Source organism: Taeniopygia guttata, chromosome 28, assembly GCF_048771995.1.
Source record: "Taeniopygia guttata chromosome 28, bTaeGut7.mat, whole genome shotgun sequence".
In the NCBI taxonomy this organism is placed as follows: domain Eukaryota; kingdom Metazoa; phylum Chordata; class Aves; order Passeriformes; family Estrildidae; genus Taeniopygia; species Taeniopygia guttata.
Genome location: NC_133053.1, coordinates 4029554 through 4055100, shown reverse-complemented (window position 1 = coordinate 4055100; position 25547 = coordinate 4029554). Strand labels below are relative to the sequence as shown.

Here is a 25547-nt window from a genome sequence, read left to right as displayed (position 1 = left end):
CACCACAAATCCCTGGTTAGGCTTTTGGGAGGCACGTAAGTATTGCCAGGTCCTTCCCTGCAGGAAAGGGAGGCTGAGGAAGGGTTTGTGTGCCAGCAGAGAGGAGGGCTTGGAAAACCCCAAACAGACAGAGGATGGGGATGGTGAGGAGGGTCAGTTTGGGGTCTCTGTGTGAGATCCTCTGTTGGAATTACCTGGAACTGAGACCATGCAGGACTAGGATCCATCAGGTGGGACAGTCCCTGTCACTGAAAAATACTGAAAATAGAGGCAAAGCACAGAAGGGACTTGTAGAAAAATAGCTGGGTGTCAAAGCTGGGTTGTGGAGCTCAGGAGCAGAAGTGATGGTACCAGAGGTGGTTGTGATCCCAAGTCCTGAGACTTGAAGCCAAGATGTTTGAGCAGTGCCCTTGATTTCAATGAGAACAGAAACGTGTTCAGATGTGTTCAGTCCTAGGGGCACCAGGGCTGGAACCAGGAACTGGGAATGAAATAATCTGCTTTGCTTCTGTGCTCTGGAGCCAGGCTGGGAGAGCTGGGGGTGCTCCCCTGGAGAGGAGAAGCTCCAGGGAGAGCTCAGAGCCCCTGGCAGGGCCTGAAGGGGCTCCAGGAGAGCTGGAGAGGGACTGGGGACAAGGCCTGGAGGGACAGGACACAGGGAATGGCTCCCACTGCCAGAGGGCAGGTCTGGATGGGAGACTGGGCAGGAATTGTTCCTGGCAGGGTGGGCAGGCCCTGGCACAGGGTGCCCACCCTGGATCCCTGGCAGTGCCCAAGGCCAGGCTGGACAGGGCTTGGAGCAGCCTGGGACAGTGGGAGGTGTCCCTGCCGTGGCAGGGGTGGAATGGGATGGGCTTTAAGGTCCCTCCCAACCCAAACCTTTCTATGATTCATAATGTCCCTCCCCCACAATAATAACAAAACTCAAAGCAGATTAACTTTTACTATAAAAAGGTGAAATACTGAGGGGGGAAATACCTTTTTTACTTTTTCCCCCTCGCTTGATTGCAGTCCTATAGAAAAGAGTTCAACTCAGCCACAGCTTGAAAATCTGCAGCATTTGGAGGGGCCACACGTCCCTTGGAACATCCATCCTTTCCTCTAATTGGGATTGGGTCAAGATTTGCTTCATCTGAGGAGGTCTTGGAGCAATGTAGGAATGACTGACACATCTAAGAACACAGCAGATTTTTGCCTTTTATTTAGATGAGTCTCCTCCTCTCCTTCTGTTGTGCAGGTAACTAGGATTTCTACCTCAACCCAATGTGACCTATGCAAGGACAACGTGGACCAACTTCACTCGGCTTCCACTGAAAGGTGCTCACCTGGCCTGTGCAGGGGTTTCTACTCTTACTACTGGACAAAACAAAAACCATAAAAAAGACCTAAACAACAGAGCAAACATTTACTGTGAATCTGACTAAAAAAAAAAGGAAAAAAGGCAAAAAAAAAAAAAAGGCAAAAGAAATGCTTAAAGCTCCAGTTTGTATTGTTGATAGTTTAGATAAAGTATTTATCTTTTTTTTAAAGTGAAAACAATTTTGACTTATTTTATTCCACCTAGATTCATAAATACAAGTTATTATTATTAAATTCTCTGAATACTAAAGGACTGGCACACCAGCAGAGATGTAAAAGAGCCTCCTCGGTGCTATTTTGTCCGTCAGAACTGTGCCTCTGGTTTGAATCCTTGGTGCTGATTTTGGGGGGTTGACCAATGCCAAACCCAGTTTTTAAAGGTCTGCAGATTATTTATTCCCCTGACTGTGTTCATATCCCAAAATCCTCTTGGTTGGCAGCCGGGGCTGACAGAGGAATGAATTCTCCCCCTGGGGTTTGGCTCGGACTGAGCCAGGCCCTTTTAACAGGGTGGGTTTTAATTGAGTTTGTGACTAACGAGGGCTCTGTGCTCCCCTCTGGAGCAGCCTGGGCAGGCACAGCCCATGCAGGCACAGCTGGAACAGGAGAAATCCAAGTCCTGCCCCATCCAAACTACTTCCCTGGGCCATTTGCAGTTGCTGGTGGTGCTGGGGTCACTGTGAATTTTGGTAGCTGGTCTGGTAACTCGCTTCTTGGGGCTGGCCTTGGTGTTTGAGCAGGGTGTGCACTGGCTGGTGCTGGTGCAGCCCTTTCCCCAGCGTTGGGAAGGCTGAACATTGTGTTTCTGTCCTGCTGCAGGCTGCAGAGTTTGCTCAGCTCGTTGTTTTTTCGTTCCAAGCACGACGTGTTTCCTTGGTAGGGTTTTGATACTTGACTCCGACCCGGCTTGGCCGTGTTCATGGATTAACAAGGTGCATTTTGCTTTTGTGTTCCTTTGCTTTTGAGTAGGTTCTTGAATGGTAGTTCACAAAAACACCCTGACCTGGCTGCCTGTGCTGTCACTGTCCCCCTGGGGCAGGGACTTGCGTCGTGACTTGGTGTCGTGTGTGCAGGAAGGGCTGATTTTAAAGAGCTGTGATGAAAACTTCTAAGTTTTCTATGCTTTATTTCCTTTGCTTTTAGTTTGTACAATGCACAAAGAACCTGTAAAAACTTATTTATTCAAGTGCACAAAGTGAGGAGGAGAAGGAGGATCCATTTAAGGAGGATCAGGCTGGTCTGAGTTCAGGCCGGGCCAAGCACCAATAAAGAAAACTACAGTAGAAAGGGGATTGCAACAGCAAAATGACTGGAAAAAAAATCACATTCAGGCTTTGGAAAACACCTCCCTGCTGATCCTGATGCTCAGAGGGGCAGCACTGGCTTTAAATCCCTTCTGGTGAGTCTCCCACTGCAGCAGTCAGGCACTGGCAGGAGCTCCATGGAGCACCCGGGTCACAAACAGCTGCTCTGGGTTTGGGGACAGTGAGGTCCCTGTGTCCTCCTGGGCTCTCCTGCTGCCTGGATCCAGCAGGGTTGGAAGTGTTTGGAGAGGGGGTCAGGGGCTGCAGCAGCTCCCACCCTCTGCAGGGCTCATCCTGGGCAGTCTTAGAGGGGTTTAGGACCAAGTGCAGTTTTCTGTGGATTCCTGAGTGTGTCTTCCATGGGAGCCTCTGAGTGCAGCCTCTGGGGTCTGGCTTTGCCTCCTTATCCACTGGGAAGGGACTGAAAGCCCTGGGAGTTGGGGCATTTTGGAATGTTTCTGCTTTGTGTGGGACAGGCTGTGTCCTGCTGAGGGACTGGCAGCACGAGGAAAACCTGGAAAAGGGCAGGAATGCTCAGAGGGTGAGAGGAACATCCAGTAGCTTCTCATAGGAGCCAAACACAGTGTATGTCCTGGAATCCAGGAGCACAGTAACCCAGATGTTTTGCAGCTGGGAGTTGGGCAGCTCCAGCTTCTTCCCCAGCACACAGCAGAGTGCTGGGGCCTCTGGAGACTGTAAATGAGTGATTGCTGGAGGGGCAGCAGCCTTAATTAATTTCCTAATTACCTCTCCCCCATCATTTTTATCTCTGGTGAAAGAGAGAGAGGAGGAAATTCAAGTAGAAGCTTTTCATCCCCCTGGTTTTATCAGATCCTTTCCAGCAGAGGGACCAGGATATGGTGCCCCTTGGAGCTCTTGTGCCTCCCTTCACCTCCAGGAAGAAAACTCAGCTGCCATCCCTGTCCTGGTCTGAGTGGTGCCCAAGGCACTCCCAAGATTCCTGCTGGAGAAGGAACCAACCCACAGATCCCATGGAACCCTCGGTGCTTCCCAGCACTGCTCCAGGCCTGGCTCTCCTGTGTCACCCACCCTGCTGGCACCTGGCACTCCCTGCGTGGTGAGGGGGGACAGATCCCTGTGGGAATGCTGTGCTCTGCATCCAGAGCTCCGGAGTTCTGGGGAGCCAGGCAGAGAGTCAGGCTGGCTACTGTCTCCTCACTGTTGGACTCGCTGATCTGAAAGATCTTTTCCAGCTGGAACAATTCTATGATTCCAGGACCCTTTGGAGCAAAGGCCTTGGGTGAGGAGTTTGTCCCCTGCTCTTTGCTGGATGCCGTGGAAAAGCAAAAAGCAAAGCCTGTCTGTGCCTCGGTGTCACCTTTGGTCACTGCCTTGGTGGCCAGGCAGTGTCCAAGGCAGGGCTGGCTCAGGAGCAGCACAAGCCCTGGAGCTCAGCACTCACCTGTGACTGAGCCCTGCCACCCCCAGGATTTTTGAGTCTGTGACTCTCCAGATGTCATCTGGGAAGGCTCAAGAGAAGTAGGCCCAGGAGTGAATCTTTGGGGTTCCTGGAAAGGGATCCAGCCTGCCTAAACATCAGCCTCCCCGTCCCTGCCTGTGCAGCACTGCCTGCTGGCATCCCAGTGCCTGCTGTTCCCACTGGGAGGGTCTGGAGCTGCTCTGGCCTTGCTGGTGTCTTCCCCTCAGCCCAGGCCCTCCACTGTAACTGCTCCTGGTGGTGATTCCCAGGTTGTGCTTCCAGAGGGGCCCTGCTCAGCATGAGCTGGGGAGCCAAGGGGGCAGTTTGGGACTGGTGCTTCGGCACTGGTTGAGCTGGGAGATGTTTTTGCCAAGAGATTCCTGGTTTTGTCTTCCCTCTCCCTGACCTTTTATTGCTTTGCCATGATCTGGGGCAAACTCAGCTTAAAATCGTGGACTCAGAGAACATCCTGAGTTGGAAGGGACCTGGAGGCTCATCGAGTCCAGCTCCTGGCCAGTCTCCTGCTCTGTCTGCACACTGGGAAGAGCTCTCACCTGGCTGAAGGCAGACCTTGGAGCTGCTGGGATCTGATCCATGTGGCCACAGCTGTGACCCCGCTGCTGGAACACTGGGCCAGGAGCTGAAACCTGTTTGCAATAATTGAAGATCCTCTGGAGCAATCAAAGCCAAACAGTTCCAAAAAAGAGAATTTCTCCTGCTGGTGCTGGGGCCAGTCCTTCTGGGGCTGTCACACAATTCCCCCTCCTCCACGCCCCTGCTGCCAGCAAAGGACTTGTCAGGAAGCAAAAACACATCTTGGAGCAAGTCTGTGGCCAAAAAAATGGAATTTCCTGAGTGCTGTGCTGAGGAAAACCTGTCCCTGCTGCTGAATGTCAGCCTTGAGAAACAGGACTTGTGTGGGCTCTTCCTTTCTCGGGCATTTGCCACCTCTGGCTCGCCAGCCCCCGTCCCCTGGGACCCAAGGTGCTGGGAGGGCTCCAAAGGCACTGGACCTAAATCTGGGATTTGCTGCAGATGAGTAATTCAGCAGCAATTCTTCCATCAGCCAGGGATGTGGGGACACGCAGCAGTTGGATTGCTGAGGGAGAGAGTGGGAAAGCATTGCTGAGGCTGCAGAGGCTGGATCCGAGCTGGTGCAGGGGGTAATGGGGATTGGAGGTGTCCCTCCATCCCCTCTTGGCTTGGCACAAATGAGGCTGTTCCCTGCAGGAATGTGTGGATTAGTCTGGACAACCAGGGAGCATCTTCACCTCAGTTCAGTTGTGGATGCAGTGGGAGAGAGGAGGAGGAAAGCAGCTTTTTAGGGAAGCAGCAGGGAGTGCAGCACATCCTCACTGCCCTGGCATTCTGGGACGAGTTCAGCTCCTTCTGATCACCAGGAATTTGTGTCTCCTCGGCCACACAGACCAGAAATTCTTGTGCTTCCATCTCTTTACCTTCCTTGCTGTTGGGGACAGCACTTTATCTTCCAGTGCAGCCTTTGTGCTCCCTCTGCTCTTGGATGGAGTTGGGCTCTGGGCTCAGCCTGGCAGGAAAATGGGATTCCCACTCGCTGGTGGGATCAAGCTGAGCTTGGAGGGTCTGAGTATGGGATCACACCCACAGTCCCTGAAGTCCTGCAGGCAGGAAGGTGACATCACTTGGTCATGAATGGATTTATTCATCTCTTCTTGAATCCAGAGATTCCAAATCCCCAGGACTTGACACTCCTTAGTGTGAAACTTGCCCAGCTCTGGGTCACACTCAGTTCAGCTGAGTCACTTTGTTCTTTCTTTAGTCAAATTTAATCCTTGAGGAAGTCACTTGAGCAATTGCAGCCTGGGAGTGGAGAGGTTTCCAGTCTGATCAGCTCTTCCATCCCACCTGGAAACATGTCCAGCTGCAGCATTGCTCCGGGCTGTGTCCCTGCCCTCGGCCCTGGGGACAAGTTTCCTTCTGAGACATGTGCTGGGGTCCCTTCTTCAGCCTTCTTTGGGGTTGGACTAAATGACTTTTAAAGGTGCTTTCCAATCTTCCCAAACTGTTCTGATTCCCTGTCCAGACACATGTGAGAGGAGGTGGGTGAGAGCCAGACCTGCTGCTCCTGCACCTTCACCCCAGCCCTGTGGGGTACAAAGCTGGCAGCTCAGGTGCTCCCCACCACAGTGGATTTACTGCCTGTGGTCTCTGTTTCCATCTCATCCCAGCCTTCCCTTGGAAGGACCTGGATCTTCCTGCTCTGCTGGGCTGCCCCTTCCAGGTCTTTTCCTGTGGCCGTGGACAGGCAGCCCTGGGGTTGGTTCTTGTTGCGATTTGTGTTCAGAAAGCAGCATCTGCTACCCCCACTTGGTATTTTCCCATTTGGATGAGTCCAGGCAGAGGAGAGGCCGAGGGAGTGGTGGCAGGGACAGTCCCGGCGGTGCAGAGCTGCTGGTGACACCCAGGCCTGGCTCAGGGAGGGGGCAGCCAGTGCTGCCAGCTCCTCCGAGCCCTTCAGTGCCACCCTGGCACTGGGAGTGTGGGGTCTGTGCCCTCGGGGTGCTCTGGCTCCCCTGCTCAGCCTTCCCTGGGCCCTTCCTCCCCTCCTCAGCGGGGCTGAAGCTCCCCTGGGGCACCTGCCCTGGCCCAGGGTGGCTGTCCCGAGGTGGCTCCTGTGTGACCAGTTTGATTCCAGAATTCACCCTCTGCTCCAGGGCGTGCAAACCTGAGGGGTCTCTGTGTGTTTTGTCCTGGGTAACTCCACCCTGGAATGATCCCAACTCCCAGGCGTGGCTGGCGTGGAAAATTCTGCTTTTCTTGTTTTGCCTGAGCCAAAAGCACAGAGAGGATTAAGGACTGGGAGCAGGGGAGGGCCTCGGATGGGGCTGTGAACCCAAAATGCTTTTGGGGAGCAGAAACTACACAGTGTTTTTGTGAACTATCTTTGCAGCACTGAGGAAAAATCACAGGAATTGGAGTTTTGGGAGTAGAGATGTGCAGTCAGTGTATGAATATTTGAAGTCTTACTGGTTTTAAAGGGTTTTCTTTCTTTTGTTTTTTTGCTCCATTTCCATTTTCCGCTCCACGTGCGGATCAGGTTTTCACTAAAAGCTGTTTGAAAATGTTGTTGTGCCATATTTTATTTATCCTTATACATTATAAATATAAAAATATATATTTAGACTGAATATTGCATTGAAAGATGCTGTTATTGGGAACTTCAGGGTTTAAACTTGAGACAAAAAAAATTGGGAAATAATTCTCCAGTACTTTTACTGTTTGGGACCTTCTTTCTGAAGAGGCTCCTTGAATTCTTTATGGTGTAAAAACAAAATCACATCTGAAAATTCCAAGTTGACAATGCTAACCCTGAAGTTCTCATGTTTGTGATCCTTTGGTTTTCTTGAGGTACATCTGGTTGCTTTTCTGGTGCAGTCAAATAATTTTTTAAAAGGTTTTGTCTCTGGAGTTATTGAGGAAAAGGTGGAATGGGTTGATCCATCCTGCTTGGCTTTTTTAATCTATTAATCTTTGAAGTGATCAATTTCCAATTAAAACCCAACTTTTTAGGTCTCTGTTCTACTTAAACTTTTTAGGAGTGAGAGCCTGCCCTCGCTGAGTGGGACTTGGATGGGGAAAGCAGTAGATGATGAGGTTGCTGTTGCTCAGGAATTGATTAGTAAACTTTTAACTACTAATAAAAATCCATTTTTCAATGGATTTTTAGAAAAACCCATTTTCTTAGGACAGTGATATGGGATGTTTCCTAGTGAATAGGAATTAGTTTATATAGTTTAGCCTATTAAACTGAATTATTTAAAATTCAAACTTCCCCTAATTTATCTTTTTTTTTGTTTGTTTGTTTTTTTGGTTGGTTTGTTTTTGGATTTCTTATTTTGGTTTTTTTTGGTTTTTTTTTTTTTATACTGGTAAGTTGTTCTGTCATTCCTTTCATTCCTGCCTAGCAGTAGTGTGAATTCTGGTGTGTATATATGTATGTATAATATATATATTTCCACCCGGCCTTTCTAATTCTCCACAATGTAAGAGTTAGTTTTTGCTCCTCTCCCTCCACTTAATTTCTTGTGTCTCCCTTGATTTGTAATTGAAACGATGCTTTGAAGTTTTGTCTTTATATTAAAGTGTCTGTATTTTAATACACCGAGCTCGTGTGGACTTTCACTGCCTCAGCAGGAATCAGGAGGGAATTGGGATTTGGGGGTTTTGTGGGGGCACAGAGGGACAGAGATCCCTGAACCAGGCAGCACCTTCAGCCCTGAGGGTTTGGGGATGCTGTGCTGGGCACTGGGGAGGGACAGCAGGGCTGGGGACAGCTCTGGGCCCGTCAAGGGACACTGAGGGGCTGGAGCGTGTCCAGGGCAGGGGCAGAGCTGGGGAAGGGTCTGGAGCACCAGGAGGGGCTGAGGGAGCTGGGAAGGGGCTCAGCCTGGAGAAAAGGAGGCTCAGGGGGGACCTTGTGGCTCTGCACAGCTCCTGACAGGAGGGGACAGCCAGGGGGGGTCAGGCTCTGCTCCAGGGAACAGGGACAGAGGAGAGGGAACAGCCTCAGGCTGGGCCAGGGGAGGTTGAGGTTGGAAATTGGGAACATTTCCTCACAGAAAGGGTTGTGAGGCACTGGAAGGGGCCACCCAGGGCAGTGCTGGAGTCACCAGCCCCAGGACTGTTGGAACAAAGTGTGGATGTGGCACCTGGGAACAAGGGCAGTGGTGGCCATGGCAGTGCTGGGTCATGGTTGGACTTGATATTTTTAAAGGTCTTTTCCAACCAACTTCCATGATTCCCAAGCCATCCAAGCTTTGCTCCCTTTTAGCCAGCAGTGGAAACAGTGCAGCAACCCCACAGGCAGGCAGGGATGTGTTTAAACCTCAGAGCTGGAGGCCACAAACACTTCCTGAGCCAATTCCCTGCTGGATTTTAAATGAGACACAGCCCCAGGTTCACCCAGAGCCCCCAGCCCCTGGCTCTGCCGGGCCACAGCCTGACCCAGCTCCTCTTCCTACACAGGTTTGTCACCTGCCACTGCCTGGCTCCAGCACCAGCTGGATTAGCTGACCTTTAAAGGCTCCTTCCAACCCAATTATTCTCTGATTGTCTGAAAAAGCCTCTCCAAAGCCCCTGGTGGAGCCATCTCCAGCAGGGTCCTGAGCAGGAACCACGCCTGGTGCCTCTGGGCTGGCTCCAGCCACCCCTCCCAGGGAGGTTTTGGTGTTGTAGAACAGTTCTGACCATCACAAAGATTAAAACAGGATTTATTGGGAATGTTCACTGTACAACACAGAACGGCTCTCAGGGAGCCTGGAGCTGGCTCTAGCTGAAACACAACAAGCAAAGTCATCAGAATGTGAAAAATGAGCAATTGTCTGTAAATCACCAGCAGTTGATGCAAATTTCAAAGTATCTACAAAGTACCATCCTCCCTCCCTAAATCCCACCCCGTGTCCCAGCCCTGCCCTACATGGATCTGAGTCCCTGGGCCTGGCCTGGCCCTGGCAACTCTTCACAGCTTTTGTTGTACATTCAGTTAGGAAATGTCATTGGTGATGAACATTCAAATCCGTGCTGGGCTTCGCTCTTGCTCACCCATTGTTCCCTGGAACAGCAAATAAAACACCATTTTCTGCACAGTGACACTGGAGGGTGGCAGCTCCACCTGGGGAAAGGTGTCCAGCGAGGAGGCCACAAGTCCTGCAAGGCACAGGTGACACATTTGCTACAGTGGTGGCGCCCAGCTGAGAACTCAGCTCTGCTTTGTAAAACTGCAGGCTGGGTAGGATTAAAATGCCCTTTGGAGTCATCCAAGGATACTGATTCCCTAAAGCACAGTTCCTGTGTGTTCCTGCTCTTAATCCCTTGCTGCTGCTTCCCCTGGAGCTGCCATCTGTCTGCAACCCCCCCCGGATTCTGCTCCCTCCCTGCTGCCCTCGGCTGATTCCCCTGGACAGCTGATTTTGGTAATTTCTGGAGCAAGCACCTGGAATGATTCAAGGAAAAGGGAGTATTTGGGGAGGGAAAAGGGAAAAATCTCAGTGTTGAGATAAAAACTAAAGCATCAGTGACAGGTGTCATTCTTGGTACTCAGCTGCATGAGGTAAAGAGGGAACCACCAGGATGCCAAAGGCTGCAGTGTAGCCTCTGGTTTGGGCATTAATTCCCAGCCAAGGAGGAAAAGACCCCAAAATTCCCTTCAAACCCAGCTCAGAGGCTGCTCCACCCCCTCCCTGGGCTGGGTACTTGGAGGGGAACAACATCCAGAGCTGCAGCCCCCAAAGCCTGGGCCAAGCCCCTGCCCTGCCCCAGCCCCAGCCCCATTCCTGCTGCCAGCAGCCTCTGACAGTGACTCCTGGCACCTTCCCAGAGGCCTTTCCTGGCAGTTTTCCCAGGCTGGTTCCAGGGAAGCTGCTCTGGCAGTCAAGAATCTGGGTCTGCTGCAGCCCTGGGTGTGGGGAGTATCCTCCATCCCCCGTGTCTGGGCAGTTTTCCTTGGTGCAGCCAGAGCCAGGGCTGGTCCTGTGGGGGTGTTGTTCCTAATCCTTATCTCTCCCCTGCAGGAGCTCCAGGACAGGCAGCCCTGTTTCCCTGGCAGCTCACTGTGACCTTGGCACAGTTTTTTGGTCTGTCCCTTTGGACAAAGGGGACACACAGAAGGGAGAAAAGCTGCAGCAGTGGCTCAGGGAATGAAGGGTTAATGCCTGGCTGAGCTGGTGCATGTTGTGCAGCTCCATCCTCCAGCCAAAGGGAGCAGCTCCTGCCTTTGCCAGCTTCTCCATCTGCCTCTCCTCCCTGGGAAGCTAGAGCTGCAGAGCTCTGCAGACAGGCAGGATCACACAGGGATCTCTCCCTGTCTTTGTTCCCTCATGCTCTGCAGCTTTGTTCTTTTGGATGGGCTTATCCAGCCCCCAGGAATGCCAGCACCTGCCCAGGGGAGGGAAAAGAAGACCCCAAAAGGCTGTGGCTGCATAGGGTTGATGTTCCTCTCCATCAGCTGGAGCTGTGGCTGAGCTGGAGGAATTCCCACTCCTCTCTGGAGGGACAGGAGGGGGTTAATTTGGAGCCAGAAATGCATCAGTCACATCCTCTTACAGCCAGGGATGAGCCCGGGATGGCTCCTGGGAGACTGCAGAGGATCCTGAGCCAGGGAAGCTGAGCAGAAGGGTGGAGCTGGCCCGGGTGGCCCCAGCACAGCCTGGAGGAGAGCAGGCACTGGGAGCTCTGTCAGCCCCTGCCTCTGCCCATGCCAGGGCTGGGGCACCAGGAATGTGCAACGAATTCCCTTTAAAAAAAATACAAAACATTGGGGTAATAAATAAAAAAGTCACGTGGTCACAGTGGGGAGCTGCTGTCCTTCCCAGGGGCTGGGATGGAGCCAGGAGCCAGGTGAGGTCACTGCCTGTGTGCTCCCAGCTGGAAACGAGCTTCCTCAGAGATTCCATACTGCTCCAGGGGGTCCTGTGGGGGAGCACACGGAGGCACCAGTGAGATGCAAAGCCCAGGAGCCTTTGGGACACACAGGACACAGCAGGGAGCCAAGGTCCCGGGGAGCCACAGCCACCTCCCTCCCTGGAGCAGGGATGCTCCTGGCCCTGGCAGGGGGCAAGCAGCATCTCCACCCATGGATCTGCCCAGGTGTGAACTGTTCCAGAGATGCCCTGGGAGGCCAGGCCAGCTCTGGACCTGTCCAGCATCAGAGTGTGCATCAGGGTTGGAGTGAGCACCCAGGAGAAGGTGCTCAGGTCTGGCTGTGGAGACCACGGCTCCCTGTGGGATCTGGGATCTCCTTCCCACACACAGCCTGGGCAGGACTGGCAGCAACAGCCCCTGCTGCCAGCCAAAGCCATCAGTCACACCTGAGCACTGCCCTGCAGGGACTCACTCACCTTCCCTGTCATCTTCTGGATCTCGTTCCTGTAGAAAATCAGGCTCCTCCTCAGGAACTCGTAGCTGCAAGACAGGAACAGAGCACGGGAAAGGCTGAGCAGAGAAGGATGTGGGGAAGTTTCAGATGCTATTTCGAGCTGGAGGGAAGCTTGTCTGGGAGGAGACAAGCATGCCCTCCCAGTTCCTGATCCCAGAACACAGCCCAGAGCCCCCAGCACTGCCCTGGCTCCGAGGGCTCAGCCCACCTGGCTCTCTTGAGTGCCTCGACCCATTCCTGGCACTGCTCCTCCGTGGCACACTCGAAGCAGTATTTCCTCTCTGGCTCCTCGATGAAACCTGCCAGGGACAAGGAAAAGGCTCCAGGCAGGTCCTGGCAGAGCTGCTGGTGCTCCCCAGACTCTGCCAGGCCACAATTAGCAGCTCTGATAACGAAGATGAGCTGGGAATGAGTCTGCAGCCCCCAACTCCAGCCACTCTCCCATTGCCTGGATGGCTCTGGGTGCCTGGGACAGCTGCCCACAGCATTTCCCAGCTTACAGCAGCCACAGACCTCGGGAAGAGCAGCTTCCCAAACTGAGGGTGAACTGAACTGGCCCAGCATGGCCAGATCCAGGACTGACTCCCTGAGGCCCCTTGCAAAGACACCAGGGATTTAAATCCTAGTGGGAAACAGCCCTGAGGGAGGAACTGGGATACCTGCAGGGAGCAGCCAACTGAGGAGTTAAACTGCACTGGGAGAAGGCCCCGAGCTGCCTTTGCTGGAGGCTTTTGGGAATGTGGAACTCACATGGTACTCCCACCATGGAGAGCAGGTCCTGGTGCCACTCCAGTCCTTGACCAGGACAGAGCCAGGACATGGCACCAGTTCCTGTCCCCAGAGCTCTGCTGAGCAGACCCTCAGGGCTGCTGCTGCCAAACACCCGGGTCAGGCTGCACCAGCACCTCGGGATGGGTTGTGGACACATCCCAGCACCAGGTACCGCTGGGTTTGACCCTGCTCAGGAATCCTCCTCCACCAGAGCTCCCAAAATCCAGGACGTGGTGCTCCAGGCTCAGTGTGCTCAGGCAGTTTGAGGGTCCTTTGGAAGCACAGAGCAGAGCCACAGCTGTGCCTGGCAGCCAGGCCAAAAGATACAGGGATGGCCTTGGAGAAACATCCTGTTATTGTGGCCACATACCTCTGGCAGAGGGGAGAGCTGCGGGATGAAAGGCTGCTCCCAGGGGAGCTGGCCCAGCTGCCGCTGCACAAGGACGCACAGAGGGGAGGATGGGGCTGGAGCAGCTTTATCTGAGCCTCTCTAGGGTGTTTTTTGGATAAAATGCAGCAGCACAGAGCAGATCTGTCAATAACCAAGCTCCCCCTGCCAGAGATTCCACAGGCAGGCAGTGGGGCCTGGCTGCTCTTAGTGCTGCTCTGCACGTGCAGCTGTGCAAATCCCTCAGGCTGTGCCATGGAATACCCCTGAGCTCTCCTCGGGATGGCCACAGGCACACTGAGGAACAGCTGGCAGCTGAGGCGGGGAAAGGTTGAGGAATTGGTAAAGTTGGAAAAGGCCTTTAAAACCATCAAGTCCAACCATCAGCTCAGCACCACCAGGTTCACCACTGACCCCCGTCCCCAGGTGCCACACCCACGAGCTCCTGAACACTCCCAGGGATGGGGACTCCAGCACTGCCCTGGGCAGGCTGTGCCAGTACTTCCAAACCTTTTTGGTGAGTAAATTTTCCGCAGTATCCAACCTAAACCTGTTCTGGGCACAACTGGAGGTCATTTCTTCTTGTCTTGTCCTCTGTTCCCTGGGAGCAGAGCCTGACCCCCACCTGAAGGGCCCTGACCCCACTGAGGGAGAGGAGAAGGGCTGTGGGCAGTGACCCCACCGAGGAGAGGAAGGGCTGAGCTGACCCCACTGCACCAGGGAAACAGGGCAAACAGAACTGAGCATTCAGCATTCCCTCTCCCACCAGGGGAAGGCAAAGGGGTGCACAGGCAGCACTCACTGATGGAGAAGACGTTCTCCTCCTCTTTGGTGATCTTGCAGTGCTCCAGCAGCAGAGCTCCAATGGGCTGGAAAACACATGGAGAAAGGGTTTAACCCACAGTGCCCGCAACACCACGAGGGCTGAACCCACAGTGCTTCCCTGGAGCCTTTTAAGCAACTTTCACAAGCTGGTACTGCTTTTAAATCATTCAGTCTGATTGCACCATATTTCATGTTCCTTTAATCAACCTTTTCATGCCAGTCTCACCTGCAGCACTTTGCATTTGTTAATTAGGTGTTAATCGTCTCTATTAGCTCAGTTTCAGCCTGGTCTTAACCACTCTGTGATACCAGAGAAGAACATTTGCTTTTAAAATCAAAAATAAAACATTTACTGTGACACCCAGAATAACCAACACTGAGCTGTGCAGGGGCTGTCCTGGAGCCTTGCAAGTGTGAGCAGAGCTGCAGCAGCTCAGGATGACCAAAAAACCACCTGGTACTACTCAGGGACGTGGGGACAGCAGGTGACATTGGCCATGAACAAGAGCAACCACAAGAAATCCTTGTCCAAGTGAACCAACATGTCAGAAGCAAATCAGGCAGCAGGGAAGGGATTGCAGACCTGATTTATCTTGCATTTATCTAGAACTCTTTGGGTTGGAAGAGACCTCAAAGCCCATCCCATTCCACCCCTGCCATGGCAGGGACAGCTCCCACTGTCCCAGGCTGCTCCAAGCCCTGTCCAGCCTGGCCTTGGGCACTGCCAGGGATCCAGGGGCAGCCACAGCTGCTCTGGGCACCTGTGCCAGGGCCTGCCCACCCTGCCAGGGAACAATTCCTGCCCAATCTCCCATCCAGCCCTGCCCTCTGGCAGTGGGAGCCATTGCCTGTGTCCTGTCCCTCTCCAGCTCTGCTGGAGCCCTGCTGAGCTGCTGGAAGATGGAGGGTAGACCCTGCTCCAGTTCTGCCATGCACCATTTTCCCAGCCCACACAATCCAGGCACAGAAAAAGAAGAAAGGAGGAGGGGACAAACACCATACAGAGGCCCAATCCCTACCTCGGCCTCATCGGTGCGGAAGTAGAAGAGAAAGTTCACCACGAGCTTCACCAGGCGCTTCTTCAGCACTGCAGGGGCACGAGGGAGCAGGGCAGGGCTGAGGCAGGGGCACGGGGAGCAGGGGAGCCCTGCCAGGGCGCAGCGTGGCACCGACCCCACCATGGTACCCCCCGAGGCTGCTCCCCCAAACTGCTGCCTCGGGGTGACAGTGTCTGAGTGGCCTCAGGGTGACAAAGCCCCTGAGCAGCTCCCGGGCAGTCAGAGCTCACAGCAGCAGCACCACGGGGCCCCAGGCACTCCAGGAAAAGCTCCGGATCCCGGGAGCCCTGCCTGGAGCTGCCAGCACGGGCGTCACCCCCAGGGGACAAAGTCCAGCAGGTGCTCAAGGAGGAAATGCTCAGGACAAGGCAGTGAGCACAACTCTGCTGGTTTGCAGGGGAATTTGCTGGGAGATTTCAGGGAAGAACTTTTTCCCCAGATCCCCTGGAAACAGGGAATCTCCCTGACCCCAGCCCACCCCCAGAACCTCCCTGCACGTCCAGAGTGGATCCCAGCACTCGTGCTCCCCAGTGCCACACTCCAGCCCTCCCAGTCTGCCTGTCCACAGTCCTGTCTCCCAGCACTCCCAGTCCCACCCGCCCCTCTGCCCAGTGCTCCCAGTCCTGCCCTGGTTTCCCAGCCTGGATTCTCCAGCACCCTCGATCCTCCCACCCAGCTCCCCCAGACCCTCTCCAGCCTCTTCCCCCAGCAGCTCCAGTTCTGATTCTGCAGTCGGGGCCCCTCAAGTATCCCCAACCCTCCCCTGGTCCTACCCCCAGTTTCCCACTCATGATTCTCCAGTTCCCCCAGCCCCGCCACCCACGGCACTCTGTCAGTCCCTCCCCAGTATCCCCAGTCCCGACTCTGCCCCCAGGTACCCCCGGTCCTGTCCCACCTTCCCCTGCCTCCCCCAGCACTCCCAGTTCGCCCAGTCCCGGCTCGGACCTGCCCCAGTTTCCCCAGTATCCTCAGCCCCACGGCCCCAGCTCCCCTCGCACACGGCTCCCACTGTCCCCGCCCGGACTCCCCCCGTCCCTCTCCCGCAACCCCAGCGCTGCCTCCCCGCTCGGGGCCCCTCAGGCACCGCCGATCCTCCCCGCGCTGCTGCCCAGCCCCGCTACCGCAGCCCCGCGCAGATCCCCTCACCGCTGCCCTTCTTGGGGACGCTCATGCGGATCTCGGCCGCTTTCTCGGCGGGCTGCCGGGCCAGGCACAGCAGCTCCCGCTCGTTGTAGCGCATGGCGGGCCCCGGCCCCGGCCCCGGCCCCGCCCGGGCCGCCTCAGCGCCGGCGGAAGCGCCCTCAGAGGGCCCGGAACGGCTTCGGCGGCCGGATCTGCCCTCAGCGAGCTCCGAAACTCCTTCCGCGGGTACGGAATTACCCTCAGCGAGCTCCGAAACTCCTTCCGCGGGCCCGGAATTGCCCTCAGCGAGCTCCGAAACTTCTTCCGCAGGCACGGAATTGCCCTCAGCGAGCTCGGAAACTCTTTCCGCGGGCCCGGATCTGCCCTCAGCGAGCTCGCAAACTCCTTCCGCGGGCACGGGAGCGCTCGGGGCCCGCGGGAGCCGGGGCGGGAGCGCGGCCGCGCGCAGGTTCGGAGCGGGGAGAGGGGCCCTGAGGGGAGAGGGGGAACCGGGCAGGACTGGGGCAACTGGGGATTCGGAGCTGGGCAACTGGGAGTGCTGCGTGAGGAGAGACTGGGAGAGCTGGAAGGGAGGGACTGGGAATGCTGGGTATGGAGAGACTGGGAGAGCTGGGAAGGAGGAATTGAGAGAACTGGGTGAGGAGGGACTGGAGAGCTGGGAAAGGAAGGATTGCAAGAGCTGGGAGAGAAGAGACTGGGAGAGCTGGGAATGGAGGGACTGGGAGAGCTGGGTGAGGATGAACTGGGAATGCTGGATGAGGAGGAACTGCAGAGCTGGGAAAGGAGGGACTGGGAATGCTGGGTGAGAAGGGACTGGAGAGCTGCGTGAGGAGGAATTGAGAGAACTGGGGGAGAAAAGACTGGGAGAGCTGGGTGAGGAGGGACTGGGAGAACCATGTGCCCAGGGCATGTCTGGGTGTCACCCCCACCCTCGCTGCTGGGGCTGAAGAGTCCTGTGGCTCAGTTGTCCCTGACACTCCTTCCTCTTGGCAGACTCTCCGTTTCTCCAGGAGGAGCTGAAGCCCAGAAATCCCCAGCATGGATTTCCAGCACCGGCCCGGGGGTAAAACGGGCAGCGGGGGCGTGGCCTCGGCCTCCGAGAGCAACCGGGACCGGCGGGAGCGGCTGCGGCAGCTGGCCCTGGAGACCATCGACATCAACAAGGTGCAGGGCAGCCCCCGCAGCCCGGGGGACACCGTGCACAGTCACCTTCTTGGCATCCTGCAGTGCTTTGGGTTGAAGGGAGCATTAAAGCTCGTCCAGGGACATCTCAGGTTTCTCCAAGCCCTGTCCAGCCTGGCCTTGGACACTTCCAGGGATCCAGGGGCAGCCACAGCTGCTCTGGGAAATCCATGCCAGGGCTGCCCACCCTCACAGCCAAGAATTTTTCCCCAGTCTCCCCTCTAAACCTACTCTTGGTCTTTTTGAAGCCATTTCCCTTTGTCCTGTCCTTCCAGGCCCTTTTCCAAAGTTTTCCTCTGTCGGTATAGGACACATGAAAGCACGACGCAAGCCACTGCTATTGCAAGGTGAAAAAGAAAGAGTTTATTTTCTGTCTCCAGCATTTATACTTTTTCAAAGGTGACAGTGGATTGGAGGGTGAAGGTGCCACCTCTCCAATGACATTGGACAAACTACCAGTACATCAAGTTTCTCCACCTCTATGAAGGAATGTAAAACAATAGGTTGTGTACAGAAAGTTGTGTGAGAAAGTTCTCTAACAGAATGGAAACTCAGAGGGCTTTAGAAAATCTTAAGAATCAGGGCGACATTCCTCCAGTTCTCTTGGAGCCCCTTTAGGCTCCATGGTCACCCCAGAGCCTTCTTGTGTCCAGGCTGAGGTGTGGATTGGGTTTAAATACATCTCTTTCTGGGCATGTGGGGGTTCAATAAGGAATATTTGGGACAGAGTGACAAGGAGGTGCCAGCTCTTGTGTATCCATCTATTTCCAGTCTCCCCAGGGCTGGTTTGGGTTGTGGTGTTTCCTGCTGCAGTTGGGAATTCTGTCACCAGTGCACACACAGCTGCTGTTGGTTCTCTCTGTTTCCTCCTCCTAAACCTCTCTTGTGCTGTTAATTTAAAATCTGAACTCAGCTACAGGATCCTAGGGTATCCTGAGCTGGAAGGGACCCTCAGGGATCATCAGTGCAGCCCCTGTCCCTGCACAGACATCCCAACAACCCCACCCTGAGCATCCCTGAGAGCTCCTGGAGCTCTGGCAGCCTCAGGGCTGGGAGCATTCTCTGGGGAGCCTGGGCAGTGCCAGCACCCTCGGGGGGAAGAACCTTTCCTCCAGTGCAGAACTCTGCAGTATTTTGGTTATTCTCTTACTTTGCCAACAGATTTTGCTCATAACTTGTCTGTCGTTCTTTTCCCAGGACCCCTATTTTATGAAAAATCATTTGGGCTCCTACGAGTGCAAGCTGTGCCTGACACTCCACAACAATGAGGTGAGGGGAGCACCTGCCTGTCCTGATCCCAGCAGCAGCAATTTGGGAATAACAGGAGCTTCAGCACATGGGCAGTGACTGCTGAGACCTTAGGGGTGGTTAAACCTAACAGTGTGCATCAAGATCTTGCTGAAGAGTGATTTTCTTCTGAAAGTTCAGGAGTAGTGTAGATGAGCTTAGTCTTCTTCTGAGAATCTAGTAAAAAAGAAAGCTGTTCTTAAAATCTGGTAGAGAAAGACTGCTTCTAGTGTTCTGAATCTCAGATTATATCTAAGTAAGAATATTTAGCTCCTCCCCCTGAGCAGAACATCTCACAATGAATTGATGTAATTTTATCAGTTATGTAGTGAGATTCAATGACCTATTATCAAAAGATACCTCCCCAGAGGGAAGATTAGTTGTAGAAAAGATAAAGTAAGCTGCCCAATTAACAAAAAATAACTGCCCCACTTATATAAGAAATAAAATACACACTTATCTTATAACCCAAGACATGATGACAGCTCAGCAGCTGAGAGCAATCTGCACTTTTGGAGTGAGATTCCTCTGTGCTGAGGATTAAAACACCCTTGTCAGGAAGTGATGCAATCTCCCTGTGACAGGAATGTTTCAATCACAGATTCATTTAACTTCTACCTTGGTTTTTATTTCAGGGGAGTTACTTAGCACATACTCAGGGGAAGAAGCATCAGACCAATTTGTAAGTTATCATCTACCATAACTTTGTTCTCCATTACTGAAGTGCTTTAATATTATGATGTTGGGTGTCTGTAGTCCTTTAACTCCATTGCACTCTGCTTGATTGTTATTTTACTGTGGTTCCTCATGCAGCCAGGAGGCACAGCCTGGATCTGCTTGAAAAATTGGTGTTGAAGATCTCCATTTTGAGCTAAAGTTCAAATCCAGTTGTGAAATTGCTGAAGGAAGAGAGAGAGTTTTAAAAGCAAATTGTCTGAGTCTAGTTAGGAGGACCTCTGCCTGCCAGAGCTCCAGGAGCATTTGGACAGTGCTCTCAGGAGTGCTCAGGTGGGATTGCTGGGGTCTCTGTCCAGGGCCAGGGGTTGGATTTGATGATCCCTGTGGGTCCTTCCAATTCAGGAGATTCTAAAATTCTGTGATCTGGATTTGTCAATACATGTTTGGAGAAGTTTGTAAGTTTTGTTTTAAGGAATCCGGTTTGCTTTGCTTGATCTATGGGTTTGGCTTTTTTTTTTTTTTCCTTTCTCTTTTTTTTTTTTTCATTTTGATTTTAAGAATTAAAGTCTTTTCAAATCCATCTGTGGAGCCTGGCCTCAAGGTCATCATGAGGGTGAATCAGATGGTTGAGTGACAGCCTTTAGCTGGGGGGAGGATGGATGCAGCTGGGGAAGGGAAATAGGATTTCCTGGCATGATTCCTGTGGAATGCTGTGCTGAGGGATTCAAACTGCTCCTGGCTTTCCTTCAGAAACAAGGGCAGGTAATGCTTAAATTCTAAATTAATCCCCAGGGCCCGACGAGCTGCCAAGGAAGCCAAGGAAGCCCCTGCCCAGCCTGCCCCAGAGAAGGTCAAAGTGGAAGTGAAGAAATTTGTCAAAATTGGGCGCCCAGGCTACAAAGGTGAGTCAGGGGCTCCTGATGGGCAGTGCCTGCCTGGCTGGGATGTGGATTATTCATTAGTCTTTTGAGCAGCTCTGTATCAGCTCTGTATCGGTGCTATGATCCCCAGTTCAGGAAGAATGATGTGTAGAACTTCATGATATTAGAAGGTTAATTAATTACTTTATTATACTATACTATATTAAAACACTGCATTACACTAATAAGAACCATTACTAACTAACTAGAAAACTTGTGACTCTGCTGAGTCCTGACACAGTTGTATACTAATTGGTTAATTAATTTAAAACAGTATTACTAGTATTTAATTAAGAAATCACCTTCTTAACAATTTCCATGACACATTGTACACGTGCATAAACACAGGCGTAGCAAATGAGATAAGAATTGTTTTGATTCTCTTTTCTCTGCTTCTCTCACAGCTTCTCTCAGGAGAAATCCTTAGACAGCTAAGTCTCTCTCTGTTCAGAGGGAATGTGAATACCACAGCTCTGCCCATGAATAAGATATGAGCTCTCTCCTGAAGTCTTTATTGTTTCAATTGCTCATGGAGCATCTCTTTATGGCTGACAGGCAGGGAGAACCACGACAATAATAGATGGGTGTGTCTCAGGCTGCCAGGGAGATGATGGCATTTCATCTCTCCTCCTTCTCTTGTGCTGCAGCACCTTTCATTAATACTGTAAATCACTCACTCCATGCAGAACTCATGGGTGCCAGGGCCTGCTCACCCTCACAGAAGTAGCTTTGGTTAAAGATAATATGACATTTTGTTTGATAAATAGGAGAAAAATCTTGTAATATTTAATTCTTGGAAACTTTGTGTGTTTCCCAGGGCAGATTAATGCTGCTCTCACCCTGCCTGGGGATGTTCTCAGCTTTCTTATTTTTTTTTTTACAGTGACCAAACAGAGGGACCCAGAAACAGGCCAGCAGAGCCTTCTCTTCCAGGTAAGGGCAGGGTTAAAACTCTCTTTGTCAGGGTTTTCCAGGTAACACTGCTGCTAAATGAGCACTTCTTTGCAGGATCCATGAAATCAATAATAATAATGAGGCCTTATCTTCCTGGTTGCTGCAGCTGATTGTGTTGAGCAAATCCCCGAGCTCAGCTATCAGGCTGTGTCGTAGGAGAGGAATGTGGAGTCTGAGGTGGAATTAAATGAGAATCACAGGATAGTTTGGGCTGGAAGGGACCTTAAAAATTATCTATTTCCAACCCCCTGTGATGGGCAGGGACACCTTCCATGAGACCAGGTTGCTCTAACCTGGCCTGGAACACTTCCAGGGATGGAGCAGCCACAGCTTCTCTGGACGACCTGTGCCAGGGCCTCCCCACCCTCCCAGGGAACAATTCCTTCCCCCATCTCTCCTAAATGTCCCCTATTTCAGTCTGGGGTCTTTAATCCCACACCATTCTGGGATTCTCAGCCCTTACCTCCGCTGTTTCCTTTGCATTGTGGACTGCTCTGGGTGTGCTCCACACTGGGGGATGTGTTTGGAGCAGAGGTGGGGGTGCAGAGGGGGGGTTGTTAATGCTGCCCTGCCCCCCCAGATCGATTACCCTGAGATAGCTGAGAGCATCATGCCCCGGCACCGCTTCATGTCGGCCTACGAGCAGCGCATCGAGCCCCCGGACCGGCGCTGGCAGTACCTGCTGATGGCAGCGGAGCCCTACGAGACCATCGCCTTCAAGGTGAGACCTGGCAAACCCCTGGGACAGTGCCTTGGTGTGAACAGCCAGGTGGCTGCTAAGGAAGGCAGCAGCCTCCCCTGAAATGGAAAATGCAAACCCCCTCCTTCTGAATTATTATAATTTTGAAATTAAGGGGCTCTCAGGCAAAGATATGGAAGTAGAAATAACAGTTCTTTAATAGGAAAACTGAAAATACAAATGTAATAGTACAAACAAACAAAAAACCACTGACAGGGTCAGAATAAGACCTGGCACCCTGTGGGTCAGGGAGGTGGCAGCAGCCCCATCCCAGGGTGGCTCAGTCCTCCTGCAGTGCCAGCTGTGCTTCTGCTGGAGCAGGATCCTGCACAAGGGGGGAGTTTTCCTCTGCAGCTCCAGGGCTGGGGGAGATGGGCCTGGGCTCCTCTGGGAATGCAGTGGGAAGAAAGCTGCTCCTCTGGGAATGCAGTGGGAAGAAAGCTGCTCCTCTGGGAATGCAGTGGGAAGAAAGCTGCTCCTCTGGGAATGCAGGGGGTAAGGGCTGCTGTGCTGTTCCCAAAGTCAGATTGTATCCAGGTAGGAATGTTTGGCTCCTCCCCCTGGGTGGAGCATCTCCCCATGGGATGATGGAATTTTATCACTCACTGGCCCATGATCAGAAGATAATTAAGAATTAATGGCTCATTAACAGAAGATATCTCCTGGTGGGAGGATTGGCTGTGGGAGAGATAAAGAAACATGCCAAATGAACAGAAGAGAACTGCCCCACCCCTAACAGATGGGAACCATCCTGTGTCCAACCTAAGACAGAGAGGAGTCCTGGAAACCTGGGAGAGTTCCCTTCCTGCCTTTTCCAGGTCAAGGGAGGGGACTGTCCCTGCTCTGCTCTGCACTGGGGTGGCTTCACCATCAATGTTATGTGTGGTCACTGCAATGTAAGGAAGATACTGAGCCGTTAGAGAGTGTCCAAAGACACTCTAAGGAGCTGGGGAAGGGCCTGAGGAAAAAATAAATTCAGCAGCAAATCCCAAAATCAATCAGGACCCAGATGTCCTGGAAATCAGCAGACATCCAGAGAACCAGACCAAGGTGCCCAATTTGAGCTTTTCTAAGGCAGGAGCATCCCTTGGGATGTGCACAGCAACTGTTCCATGCATCACAGCACATCTGCCTCATCTCAGAGTGATGCAGAAAGGGACCTGGGGGTCCTGGTCAGTGGCAAGTTGGATCTGAGTCACCGCTGGGTCCTGGCAGCCCAAAGGGCCGCCCTGTCCTGGGGGCAGCAGGCCAGGGAGGGATTGTCCCACTCTGCTCTGCCCTGGGGCAGCCTCAGCTCCAGTGCTGGGGGCACTTTGGGCACCACAAGGTCAGAAGGATCCAAAGCTGCTGGAGAGTGTCCCAAGGAGGGACACGAAGCTGGGGAAGGTCTGAGGAGCGGCTGAGGGCACTTGGCTGGTTCAGCTGGAGCACAGGAGATGAGGGGAGGCTCCTCGGGGGCTGCAGCTCCTCCCGAGGGGAGGCAGAGGGGCAGGGGCTGAGCTCTGCTCTGGGACAGCTCCTGGAGCCCAGCAAGGGCTGGAGCTGTGCCAGGCCTTGGCATGGAGCTCAGGGAAAGGTTCTTCCCCCCGAGGGTGCTGGCACTGCCCAGGCTCCCCAGGGAATGGTCCCGGCCCCGAGGCTGCCAGAGCTGCAGGAGCGTTTGGACAGCGCTCTCAGGGCTGCTCAGGGTGGGGCTGTTGGGGGGTCTGGGCAGGGACAGGGGCTGGGCTGATGATCCCTGAGGGTCTCTTCCAGCTCAGGATATTCTGTAATTAATTCCTAATGAACTCTCTGATGTCTGTGCTGACCCTCATGGGTTAATGGAGTGGAAGGGGCGTCAGGAAGACATGGCTGGAAGTCATTAAACCCCGGTGAGGTTTGGTGGAGGACTCTGGCATGAAAACCAGACTGTGCTGAGCTCTGGGGAGCTGTGAATTCCCAGTGTCTGGCACAGACAGGAGCCTCCTGGGCTTCACTCCTCAGCCTCTGTGCAGATGTTCAGGGAGGGATTTTTGCTGGTTGTCCTTGACCGATAGGGAAGTAACTTAATTCTTTCCTGCCCCCACCTCTGTCTAATAACAGCCCAGCAAGGCCTGGAATAACTGTGCTTATCTCACAGGCTCTGGGGCTAAAAAGGGCCTTTGAGCTAATCTGGTGCTGCTGAGAATAGCTTTCTGTTCTCCTTTGGTGCAGGTGCCAAGCAGAGAAATTGATAAAGCAGAGGGAAAGTTCTGGACTCACTGGAACAGAGAAACCAAACAGGTAACTGAGGTTTTGTAATGACTATCCTTAAGGAGAGAAGAGCAACTGGAGACAGTGGCATCAGTTCTTTCCTGCTGCCTCTGGTGTTCAAATCTCCATTCTCTCAATGCACCTGTGCAGTGAGAGCTGACAGAGATCCTCCTGTGTGGGATCTTGGAGAGGATTCAGTTTCTGGCAGCAGCAGCAGGATGGGGCATAAATACCCGGAGGAAAGGAGGCTCAGGGGGAACCTTCTTGCTCTTATAACTCCCTGATAGGAGGGTGCAGCCAGACGGGGTTCGGGCTCTGCTTCCAGGGAACAGGAGAAAAGACCAGAGGGGAGCGGCCTCAAGCTGTGCCAGGGGAGGTTTAGGTTGGATATTGGGAAAATTCCTTCACTGAAACATTGTCAGGCATTGGAACAGACTGCCCAGGGCACACCACCCCTGGAAGTGTTCAAAAAAGTGGTTGTGGCATTTGTGGGCATGGTTTAGTGGTGAATGTGGTGGCACTGCCCAGGCTGCCCAGGGAATGGCCCCAGCCCCAGGGCTGCCAGAGCTGCAGGAGCTCTCAGGGTGGGGGTGTTGGGGTGTCTGTGAGGGGACAGTCCCAGGGTGGGGTTGTTGGGGTGTCTGTGAGGGGACAGTCCCAGGGTGGGGTTGTTGGGGTGTCTGTGAGGGGACAGTCCCAGGGTGGGGGTGTTGGGGTGTCTGTGAGGGGACAGTCCCAGGGTGGGGTTGTTGGGGGTCTCTGCAGGGCCGGGGGCTGCTCTGATGATCCTGAGGGTCCCTCCCAGCTCAGGATACTCCAGGATCCTGTCAATCTCTGATTAATTGTTCCCTTTTCTCTGCTTTCCTCCCATTCCCAGTTCTTCCTCCAATTCCACTTCAAGATGGAGAAGCCCCCGGCGCCCCCGAACCTCCCCCCAGGGCCCCCGACCGTCAAGCGGCCGCCGCCCCCTCCCCTGATGAACGGGCTGCCCCCGCGGCCCCCCCTGCCCGACTCCATGCCCCCCCCTCCCCCTGGGGGCATGGCCCTGCCCCCCATGCCCCCCTCGGGGCCGGTGCCACCCCCGCCAGTGCCCCCCCAGCTGCCCCCAGCGCCCGGGGTGCCCCCCCCTGCTCCCCTGCCCCCCATGATGCGGCCGCCGCTCCCCACCGAGGGGCCGGGCGCCATCCCCCCTCCCCCTCCCTCCAACTGAAGCCCTTCCTGGGCTCCATCCCGTGGGATTTGTGTCTTTTTAGCTGCAGCTCAGCCCCGATCCAGGGGACAGATCCTTTTTGTACGTCTGCAAACCTGACTGACTTCTGTAGGTTCATTAAAAGGGTTTTGATTCTCCTTTGCC

The 25547-nt window shown here is 53.6% G+C and overlaps 3 protein-coding genes across 7 annotated transcripts in view; 2 read left to right on the top strand and 1 right to left on the bottom strand.

Annotated features, from left to right (window-relative positions):
- DOT1L (DOT1 like histone lysine methyltransferase) overlaps positions 1–8248 on the top strand; it is an 80069-nt gene extending 71821 nt beyond the window's left edge. For 4 of the 5 annotated variants that reach the window (XM_041711002.2, XM_041711000.2, XM_030256537.4 and 1 more), the window contains exon 29: positions 1238–1468. Coding sequence is in view for 1 of the 5 variants with exons in the window: in XM_012571264.5 (XP_012426718.5) it covers positions 1238–1245 (8 nt within the window). In the remaining 4 variants the exon portion in view is untranslated. Of the gene's footprint in view, positions 1–1237 lie in introns of all 5 variants that reach the window. The other variant, XM_012571264.5, reaches the window with a different exon arrangement.
- Positions 8249–9337: 1089 nt separating this feature from the next.
- Positions 9338–16419, bottom strand: PLEKHJ1 (pleckstrin homology domain containing J1). The gene is made up of 6 exons (XM_002194338.6): positions 16205–16419; positions 15020–15087; positions 13978–14044; positions 12225–12315; positions 11979–12042; positions 9338–11550 (listed from the first exon to the last, which is right to left on the bottom strand). The coding sequence occupies exons 1-6, from the start codon at positions 16296–16298 to the stop codon at positions 11485–11487; spliced, it is 450 nt and encodes a 149-aa protein (XP_002194374.2). The 5' UTR covers positions 16299–16419; the 3' UTR covers positions 9338–11484.
- A 94-nt stretch (positions 16420–16513) lies between these two features.
- SF3A2 (splicing factor 3a subunit 2) lies at positions 16514–25540 on the top strand. Its single transcript, XM_030256887.4, has 9 exons — positions 16514–16649; positions 17195–17365; positions 18581–18652; positions 19306–19352; positions 20141–20250; positions 21152–21201; positions 21803–21943; positions 24155–24223; positions 25071–25540. The coding sequence occupies exons 2-9, from the start codon at positions 17240–17242 to the stop codon at positions 25401–25403; spliced, it is 948 nt and encodes a 315-aa protein (XP_030112747.4). The 5' UTR covers positions 16514–16649; positions 17195–17239; the 3' UTR covers positions 25404–25540.
- The last annotated feature ends 7 nt before the right edge of the window (positions 25541–25547 follow it).

Coding starts and splice junctions, on each gene's coding strand:
- PLEKHJ1 (XM_002194338.6), bottom strand. CDS start 16,298: ATGCGCTACAACGAGCGGGAGCTGCTGTGCCTGGCCCGGCAGCCCGCC. Junction 12,043..12,224: donor GAGGCACTCAAGAGAGCCAG/GTGGGCTGAGCC, acceptor CCTGTCTTGCAG/CTACGAGTTCCTGAGGAGGA. Junction 11,551..11,978: donor TCCAGAAGATGACAGGGAAG/GTGAGTGAGTCC, acceptor GCTCCCCCACAG/GACCCCCTGGAGCAGTATGG.
- SF3A2 (XM_030256887.4), top strand. CDS start 17,240: ATGGATTTCCAGCACCGGCCCGGGGGTAAAACGGGCAGCGGGGGCGTG. Junction 21,202..21,802: donor AGCAGAGCCTTCTCTTCCAG/GTAAGGGCAGGG, acceptor CTGCCCCCCCAG/ATCGATTACCCTGAGATAGC. Junction 21,944..24,154: donor ACGAGACCATCGCCTTCAAG/GTGAGACCTGGC, acceptor CCTTTGGTGCAG/GTGCCAAGCAGAGAAATTGA.